Source organism: Elephantulus edwardii, unplaced genomic scaffold (assembly GCF_000299155.1).
Source record: "Elephantulus edwardii isolate Elephantulus edwardi_28Jun2011 unplaced genomic scaffold, EleEdw1.0 scaffold00292, whole genome shotgun sequence".
Taxonomy (NCBI): Eukaryota; Metazoa; Chordata; class Mammalia; order Macroscelidea; family Macroscelididae; genus Elephantulus; species Elephantulus edwardii.
Window position 1 is genome coordinate 1,149,467 of NW_006400042.1, and position 10,675 is coordinate 1,160,141.

The 10,675-nt window shown below is 38.0% G+C and overlaps 1 protein-coding gene across 1 annotated transcript in view; it reads right to left on the bottom strand.

Moving 5' to 3' along the window:
* The window catches only part of IARS (isoleucyl-tRNA synthetase), a 131,902-nt gene that overhangs the window by 11,267 nt on the left and 109,960 nt on the right, over positions 1 to 10,675 (bottom strand). Inside the window, exon 30 of the mRNA XM_006900735.1 lies at positions 7,726 to 7,851. Coding sequence (XP_006900797.1) covers positions 7,726 to 7,851 — 126 coding nt within the window. The remainder of the gene's footprint in view (positions 1 to 7,725; positions 7,852 to 10,675) is intronic.

The window sequence follows — 10,675 nt, forward strand, 5'->3', positions numbered from 1 at the left end:
CAATGAATGAATGAAAACCCAAAATCTCTGTAAATGTTCATTAAAACTAATAAAATTTAATAATAATTAAAAAAAGATAAAGGCTCCCTATCCCACCTTACTGCTTCCATCTATAATTTAGCCAGTAACCGTGGTATTTTTCTTTTATTCTTTTTTTCCTTTTTTTAGATAATCCCCTACTTGTTATTTATCATTGAAAATATTTCTTTTCATTGTTGCACATTTTCTTCCCCACCACCCCAAACCCCTCGTCCAGCCCTTCCCACAATGTATCCCTTGTTGTCTAATAAACATTGCATTAGATTAGATGAGGGAAGACTGTTTGAAAGGAATGTATGATTAAGCCTGGTAATTTCAAAAGAAAAAAAATCAATTTTTATATTTGAAAGGTTTAAAAGCATGACCTATTCATACGCTCATGTTTAATGCAGTTATATGCTATTAGGTTACTTAAAACCCTTAGCAATCCTAGGAACAGCTCTGAACTTTGTCCTATCCTGAGCTAACCTCACCGACTCCACTGCCACAGTCACAGTATCAATCCATCTCATCCAGGATCTTCCTGTCCTGTGCTGACCCTCTTTCCTTCCAAGCATGATGTCCTTCTCAAAGGACTGGCCCTTCCTGACAACCAGCTCAAAGGATGGAATTTCTACAGTCTTATCATGAAGGAACAACCTCGTTTAACCCTCTCCAACAAAGACCTATTTGTTTTCTTGGCAATGCATTGCATGCTCAATACTATTCTTCAAATGCATCTATTCCTCTTTGGTCATCAATAGTCACTGTCCAACTCTCAGATGCGTAACAAGTAACTAAAAAAGCCAGACGTACCTCACTTAGTCTTTAGCCTAATATAATGGTTCTTTAGCACTCTGGAGAGGTCCTTGACAGCAGATTTTCCCCAACACAACTTGTCTTTTAATCTCCTGACTGCAGGTGCCAAGAGTGTTGATTGTGGAACCAAGCAAACTGAAATCATCAATCTCTATCATAATGTTGCCTATTGACCCAGTAGTGAGTATTTTTGTTTTCTAGATGTTAAGATGCAATCTATATAGTGAAGGCTACAGGTACTTGAACTTCTTCAGCAAGCACCTAAATTCCTCCTAGGTTTCAACAAGCAAGGTTGTGTCATCTACATAATACAGGTTGTTGATGACTCTCCTTCCAAATCTAATGACAAGTCCCTCCTCATAAAGTCTAACCTCCCAAATGATCTGTTCAGGACACAGATCGAAAGGTATGCAGAAAGGACACACAATTTTCTTGATTTCCTTGTTTCCTTGCTGTCTGGACAATAGCTTACAGGTCTAGGTATAGGCTGTACATAAGCATAATCAAGTATTCTGAGATTCCCATTCTTCTCTACATAAGGCACACAGTCAACTGTATTTGCATGTGGTGGTTGTTACATGCCACTGGGTTGCTTGCAACTCATAACAACCCTATTTATAAGAGCTCTGAAGCCTGCCCTGTCCTGAGTCAGTTTCACTGATTCTGACACACCAACCCCCCACTGCCCCAACTACTGTACCAATAATCCATCTCATCCGGGGTCTTCCTCTTTTGAGCGTCCCTCCCCTCTTTGGAGCATGATGTTCTTCTCTAAGGAATGGTCCCTCCTGGCCGTGTACCCAGGCCACATGAGACTGAGCCTCAAAATCCTAGCCTCCAAGGAGAAACTTGGGTTTCACCTTCACCAAGATAGACTTATTTGTTTTTTTGACAATCCATGGTATGTTTAAGACTCGTCTTCAGCACCACAAATAGCTATCCTACTGATAACTGGTACTCACTGCTTTCAGCCAAGAGCCAACGACGTCAGTAATGATATTCCTGGTGTCACAGCCTCTTTTAAGCCCAGCTTGCATATTTCTGGCAGTTCTGTGTCAATGTACTGTTAATTTCTGGATAATCTTCAGCAAATTTTTGTTTGCATGTGATATTAATGATAGTGTTTGATAACTTCCACATTCTGCTGGATCATCTTTTTTTGAGTGTGGGAATCTCAATCTTTTCCAGTCAGTTAACCAAGTCTTCCAACTTGGCACAACCAGAGTGCACATCCAGGGCTGCATCTGTTTGTTGTCATCTGGTATTTGACCAATTACTGGAGCCTTATATTATCCAATTCTTTCAGAGTCATGTGAACGTCCTCCTTCATTACCATTGGTTCTGATTGTACACTACTTCTTAAGATGGCTCTTTGTCTTCAGACAATTCCTTGTATTCCTTGTTATAGTGACTCCATATACTGTTTAAGAAAAATTAATTATCACTGAGTAAGGTTACTACAATATCTAATCAAACCTTTATTGTGAACTGCTATTTCCTTCACTCAACTATTTATTTTTATTCTGCTTTCACTCTTTGCATCCCTGTCAAGCCTCTAAGACTTTGTGTGTAATACTTCCCTCAGTCTTTCATAATTGAGACCTTCTTTAAGAATTCTTGATGGATTTTTAGTGATGCACCATACTTCTTTATGTAAACGTGGTAGTTTCTGTAGCTATCTGACTGGCTGTGGGCTCCTGGGTTGACCAACACTTTGTTATTATTAATAATGCTGTAATAAACATGTTGTTTTGTTGTTGTTATGTGCCATCGAGTTGCTTGCGACTCATAGCTGTGTTACTAAGCTTGTTTTTTTTTTTGTACACCAATGTTCATAGCTGCTTTATTTACAATTACAAGAATAGGGTAACAGCCTAAATGTGCAACCACAATCAAATGGATTGAGAAATTGTGGTATATTAACATGATGGACTACTTGGCAGCACTCAGGAGCAGTGATTTAGAAAATTACTACATTACTTGGGAGAGACTGGAGAGCATTATGCTGAGTGAACTAACTCAGTCCCATAAGGATAAATACTGCATAGGACCATTATTGTAAAAGCAGAAGGATAACTAGTAAAACATTTCTGGAGGCCCAAGGTGGGGAGGGGTTGGAGCAGAGGAATGAAAGTGGGCAGGGAGGAAATCATAGGGTTGCATAAATTGGTGGGTGGATGGAATGAGGGTAAAGGAAATGAGAAAGATCCAGTAGAGATCTGGAAAGATCGGATAATAGTGGGCCTGGTTCAATTGTAATTGATTTTGTAAAACATAATGAATGAGAATGATTGTATGAAACACAAAATGAATGAAAGTGTGAAACACAATGCATATGAACTTTGTATGCAACCCAATGTAAAATTTTAAAAACATTTACAATTAAATATTTTTTTAAAAAAATAGTGAAGGCCTAGTTTCTAAAGCCATTGGGGATATTTGCTAATGTGACAAAAGTAGTAACATAAACTCAAATGTCCTGTATGCATTGAAAGGTCATAACAACCATGAAAATAATTTTCCTCCCATAAAAAACCCAAAGTGTTTGTCCTTTTGTGACTGATATATTTCACTCAGCATAATGTCCTTCAGGGCCACCGATGTTGTGTAATATTTTATGAGATTCTTGTTTTTCAGTGCTGCATAGTATTTCGTTGTGTGAATATACCATCGTTTTTCTATCCATTCATTTACTGATGGGCATTTGGGTTGCTTCCATCTCTATGCTATTGTGAATAATGCATCAGTAAGCATGGGTGTGCACATATCTTTTTGGGTGGCAGCTCTGGTTTATTTACAGTATATTCCTAGTAGTGGAATTGGTGGATAAAATGGTATTTCTATTTCCAGCTTTTGAGAAAGTGCCATATTGCCTTCCACAGTGATTGCACCATTTTACACTTTCACCAGCAGTGAATAAGAACTAAGTTTGTTTTTGTCTCATATTTCTTTGGACATATATACCTAGTAGTGGGATTGCTCACATGAGGAGGATGGGTTATAAACTGCCTCTGAAAACCCTCTGAAGGATCAGCTATGAGTTGGTTCTGACTTGAAAACTACCACAAAAATCAAGACTGCTAGATCAAATGGTATTTCTATAACTGAACTATCTAAAAAAGCAACAAGATGTACTACATTTTATATTCCCAGAAGAAGCGCAGAAGAGTTTCTATTTCTACACTGCCTTGACAGCATTTGTGGCTTGGTGTCTTAGTGAGCACTACTTTTTTTGTTTTTAGGCAACATTACATCTATTGTTTTAACTTAATTTCTCCAATCTTGGAGCATTTCTTCATGTGCTTACTGGCCATCTGAATAACATTTTTTGTGAAGTATCCCCCAGGTCCTCTTCTCACTCTGTTAATTAAGTGGTGTTTTTCTTGATGAAGTGTTGGAGCTTTCTATAAATTTTGGAGATGACTCCTTTGTTAAATGTGTCAGCCATATATTTTTCCCAATCTGTTGTTACTGCCTTTATATGTCAATGAGTTGACTTTGATTTATAGTGATGCTGTAAACAACAGATTTGAAACTTATCCTATCCTGCCATCTTCAGATTTTCTGATAAGCTTGACTCTTTTGGAGAAGTTTTTAGATGCACAGTTGTCTCATTTATCCTGTGCTGTTTATGCATTTTCAGATACAGATTAGGGAATTTATGTCTCCAATTTTTTTCTTTGAAGATCTTTACTTTTGCACGTAGGTCTTCAATCCATCTTAAATTAGTATTTGTGTATCGTGAGGTAAGGATCTTGTTTCATATTTTTTTATAAACAGATATCCAATTTTGCCAATACCATTTATCATACTGTCTTTTTCCCACTTCATGGATTTCATAATTTTGTCTAGGATACACAGGTGGATGTATTTATTTCTAGATTCTCAAATCTGTTCAAGTGGTCTATGTACCCATGGGTGTAACAGTCATTACAATCTATGCAAGACCTCCTATCTTTATTCTTCAGTACTACCTTGTTATCTGTGTTCCTTTCCTTTCCACATGAAGCTGGTTATCACTTTTTCCATCTCTTTGAAAAATTATCTAGGCTCTGAATTGGGATGAACTGTATTTGTAGGTTACTTTTGGCAGCACTGTCATTTTCATGTTACATATTCCAATCCAGGATCATGGTATGTTTTTCCATTTCCATAGGTCTCTGTAGGTTTCTTGCAATAATAATGTTTTGTGGTCTTCTTTGCATAGGTCTTATGAATCTCTGGTTATATTTACTGCTAAACATGTCAGCTTTTGGGAGGCTACTGTAAATGCCATTAAATTCCTTCACAATTTAATGACAGGTATGTTTTATGCTGGCACTTTGCTGCCCATTCCTTGTTGTCATTTTCATTGTTCATCTGATTTTTTCTATGCTGAGTTCATTTTATAGCTTTGCTTATTTCTTTCATTATTGTTGTTTTGGTGTTTACTAAATTTTTACAAATCTTTTTTTATTTTCATATTCGTGGGTAGCTTACTTTATCTTAAAAACATGACGTCTCTATGTAAATGATCTCTACCTCATTCCCACTTCTGCACTGTTGTTGTATTCATTATGAATTCCTGTCTCTGAGTCCCTATTTTGTCATGTCTTTTCATATTTGTGTATTTCTGAATCTGGCCAGTTTCTAAATAAAGTTATCATGTAGGCTTATTTTGGGTTGTTTCTGCTTTAATTGACTCATAGACTAGAGATTTCATTTAGGATGTCTTGTCTATCTAGCCTACCATCTTAAATCAGAAGTTCTATCAGCAATTCACTCCTGGTATGAGGGAGAAAAACTGTACTACACATTGGCAGAGTGTTTATCTAAATGACTTAACAGTCCACTTGATTACTGTCTGAGTTTACTTTTATCACAATAACAAAAGTGCAAGGCAGGCTGTATCACCCCCATCTGAAACTTTTACTATGAGCCCTTTGATAAGAAGTTTGCTGACCTCTGCTAATAAAAAGACAAATAAACAGTGGTATTTCCTATTATTGCTCTGTGCTGCAATCTCAAAGGCAGATGATTTGAATCCACCAGCTGCTCTGCAGGAGAAGAATGGGCAGTTGCCTCTCTTGTAGTTTCATGCCTTTGAAAATATGCTGCAAAGTCAGCTATGGGTTGGTTCCAATTCCTTGGCAAACAACAACAACAACGAGTCTTCAGCACAGTCAACCACTTTATTAGTTTTCCCAAAGAAGTAAGGTTCAAAACAGGCTGTATTGAACTGTGAGCTGTGACCTAGTCATACTGGAACCCTTTTGGGAAGTGAACCAATGATCAGAGAGGCTCACCACCCTGACGAGACCTTAACTCTAACTATGAAACATAACAGGTAGCAAGGAATATACCTGGTATGCTGAATAGTGCATGCATCATACGAGTGATATATGAATGCTACGAAACAAACAAAAACCCAACCAACAAAACAACATAGACAAGGATTTTAATGCCTCTAACTTTTAAAGATATTTGATGAGGCTCTCGGGTGGATGCTGCTGTGTCGGCACGTGGGAGCCCGGGTTCAAACTCGAAATAAACTTTGTTAATTCAGAAAAAAAAGGTATTTGATGAAAGCCTATGTTTAATATACTATGACTTTTATATGGCAGTTAAATACTGTTTAAAGAGATGTGACTAAACATGCCAAATCCACAAATGGGTCTATGCTATTACTAACTGAACTATCGTTCCTCAGAGTTTTCTATTCTACATGATCTGTGTAAGCGCTGACCATAAGAGAAAATTTAAAAATATTTGGAACTTAATTATTTATTAATAATGGCTAGCATGTTGAAAAGGTTAACAGAGGGTCCAAGTGACACTGTAGCTTTCCCAGGCTGATGATGGTGTGCTTTTGGCACCACCCGGTTCACAATTGGCCCCTCCTTTTGCTGATACAAGTTTTGGACTAGGTACAAAGAAACTTCTAGGTCAAAAGGCATCAGAAAAGTCTCTTCATGCCAGTCTGAGATGGGGACAGCAGCTATGGATTCCATTCCATCTACTTCTTCTCCCACAGTGATTTCAGACAGAGATTGAAAGAAATGATTTTCAAAAGCAGTTCAATGACATTCCAGTAGTAAATGAAGAGTCTTTATTACTCAGTATCCTTGCCAATATTGCATACTATTTTTCTATGCTTTGTCAAAATGGTCAAAATGGTAGTATTGCACCATGGTTATTATTTTCCTGCTACTGGGGTGCAGCCATTTTCCTTTTATCAAGTTGGTCATTTGGCATTAAGTTTTGTATGTTGTTATTGTTGGGTGCTGTTGATTTTGACTCCTAGCAACCCTGTCCAATCCTGTGCCATCATCACAATCTCTGACACAGCTGAGCCCATTGTTGCAGTCAATACTCAAATCCACCTGGTTGAGGGGCTTCCTCGCTCTTCCACTTTCCCAAGCATGAGGTCCTTCTCCAATGTTTATCCTCTTCTGTAACATGCCCAAAATATGGGAGAAGTTTAATTATCTGTTTCAAGGAGCACTCTGGCTGCACCTTCTTCAAGATATATCTGTCTGTTCTTTTGGCAGTCCAGGAAATCTTCAGTACTCTTCCCCAAAACCAGAGGTCAAAGGCAACACTTATAAATGCTAGATTTAATATTAAATCAGCTGATATACTGAAAAGTGAACAATTCACGGGAGGGGAGAGAGTACATAGAGCCCACCACCATCTCTTAATAGCTTTAGTGATCTTCAGATTTTACAATACAAGCAAGGAGACAAAAGAAATTCTGTAGTCAAACATGGCTTATGAATCCTTCCCTGCCTTAGAATGCATGCCTTACATAAAGAGCAAACTTTATGTAGTAGAAGCAATAATAAACAACTATTTTCAACAATCTCCCCATGCTGAATGAAGGACAAGGAAATCTGGCTTTCCACGTACCTGTTACACCATGGAAGACAACCAGCTCTGTATTTTTAACGCCAAAAACGCTCATAACAGCACTCTTCAGTTTTAAAAGATCCAACCTATTATCGCCTTTTGGATTTTCTAGAAGTAAAACGCCACCTAAAAAAGCCAGAAAAATATTCAGGAAAACAGAAAATGTTACATTTGGAGGATAAATCAAGAAAGACAAGAGGGTTTAAACAGCAACAAACCTGCACAAGGATCCAAAGTCCTTTTTTCAAAAAACTTAAATGTGTCTTTTATGCTTGTCTTACACTTCTTGTACTTAAATGGAGATTATGCATTCTCAACTGAAATGTGGCAAAGGAGATAGGTCTTTCTCAGGTTATCACACCTGGATCCACAGGATATTCTCTATTTCATAAAATGAAAATGCAAATCACTGCCATCAAGTCAACTTCAACTCAGTCTTCAGTGACCCAGGTTTCCAAGGCTCTAATCTTAGAGGAGACTGCTCATCTTCCTTCTGTAGAGCTGCCATAGCTATCTACAAGCAGCCAAATGTTGTTCAATCTCTGCTCAATATTTATTAATTGTAAACAAAATGCAACTCACCAATGAAGACAAGAGTCTCAGCACTGCAATCAAGCAAATATCCTTTTATGGACACTTCAATCTAAAATTTACCAAACACTGATGATTCTTGCCTGATTCATTCTTTTTGCTCCTCCTCCATATACATAAAATTTACTGAAATTACATACACTTAAACTATTCACCAATGTTATATTGAAAATTCAATGGCACCAATTTCATTTTTCATGCTGTGACACCTTTAAACTATTCTATCATCAACACAAATTCACTGCCTCAAAATGAGAACTCATTTCCCTCTTCCTCCCACCTCTGGTGACCATTCATCAATCATCCCTGGCTTCGATATGCAGTATGTCTCACTAATTAGTGACAGTATGTTCTAGGAAATACGTTACCTGATTTGCATGTTGTGTGACTACCATGTCATACAGAGTGTACTTTGGATATACTAAGATATTCACAGTCAATCTAACTCCCTTGCAAGTAGCTTGAGCACTCTGTTAGCATCTGGAGACATAGAGATAACAAACTTAGATCCCCATTTGGTGAACTCTAGGCCAATGGTCCTCTGTGAGCAGCCTCCAGGAAGCCTCTAATTATTAATTATTATTATTATTATTATTATTATTTTTGTGTGCGTTTACTGTCAAATCAGATCTGACTGGTACAGGAGGAGATTGCCCCTCCTTCCCTGGCAGAGCATCTGGTGGATTCGAACTGTTCGCCTCTGGGATTGTAGTCGCAGCTCCTTGCCACTAGGCCACAAGAGCTCCCTAATTATTAATTTTGTATAAGTGAAATTATATAGTATTTATCCTTTTATGGCTAATTTATTTCATTCAGAGTGTTTTCAAAATTCATGCAACTTGTGACATGCATCAGAACTTTTTTCTTCGTTTAACACAACAACATAAAACACACTCAGATGCAATGATGGTGAAACTTTGCCTCGATTATTTTGGACATATTTTCAGAATCAGTCCTTGAAGAGACATCATGCTGGGAAAGGTAGAGGGTGAGCTAAAGTGAGGAAGAGTCTCAATGAGATGAACTGACTGGAACTATCACAATGGGCTTGAGCATGACAGAAATCAAGAGTGCAATCAAGAAAGCAAGGTATGGTATGGTTCAGATCTGTTGTTCATGGGATCACTGTGATTCCTGGTTGCTCAATGGCACCTAACCACAACAATACTCCATTAGAGAGCTCTGGTGGTGTATTTCATAGGGAGATGTACTGTTCACACAAAAGCTATACTTCTCTACTAGTACAAATCCACCAGTCACTCTGGGAAGAAAAGATAAGCATCTCTTTCCCTGAGATATACTCCATCAGAAACCTGCCCGAAGGTCAGCTATAAGTTGATTTCAACGGAATGACAGTGAAAGAGAATGAGAATACGCCACTGTAGTCTCAGATTTAGCAACAGGGTTATATTCTAACATTACTATTGCTTTTATAATCTGTATTTTCATGATGTTATCTGTGGACATATACAACTAAACATCACAGAATATTAGCTGCAAATTATGCATCATTACATCATATGCAGTACATTATTAATGATTACAGAAGTCGTAATACGGAAACTACTAGTACACTTTCTTCATCCATCCATTCATTGGCTGGTGAAAATCAGCATTGTTTCTTTAACTGGCTACTACTGCAAAGAATGCTATAATGAACACTTATATAAGGGTTTCTGTTTGCATACCTGTCTTCACTTTTTCTGGGATGGCTACTCATATGATAGCTCTATGTTCATTCACCTTTGTGAGGATCCATCAAATTGTTATCCACAGCAACTGCATAGTTTTACAAAATGGATAACGATTCTACTGTCTCCATACTATTCAAAACATTTTTTTTTGTATCTCAGGTTTTTATTTTTCTCTACTAGGGTCATTCTAATTCTTTCTCTGTGGCTCAGGATAGGGCAAGGTTCAGAACCATTGTTTCAGAGGCAGTTATGAGTCATACTCAACTTGATGGCACCCCTCTTTCCCTAGGGAGGAGCTGTGGTGGCCTAGTGGTAAGAAGCTGCATTACAGTCACAAAGGCCATAGTTGCCTTGAGACGCCTGCAACTCAGTGAACCCATGTACAACACCAGCTCTGAAACGTGCCCTATCCTCAGTCTGTGAGACTTCACTGATTCAGACACATTGCCCCAGATACTGTATCAATCCATCTAATCTGGGGTCTTCCTCTCTTGTGCTGTCCACTCCACCCTTCTGACCTTATCTTTCTCCAAAGCATGTGAGACAGCCCTTTAAAAAACCTAGCCTCCAAAGGCATTCCCTTTAAGAACAGGAACTAGGCAAGGATGCCCACTATCACCTCTTTTATTCAATATTGTTTTGGAAGTCTTAGCAATAGCAATAAG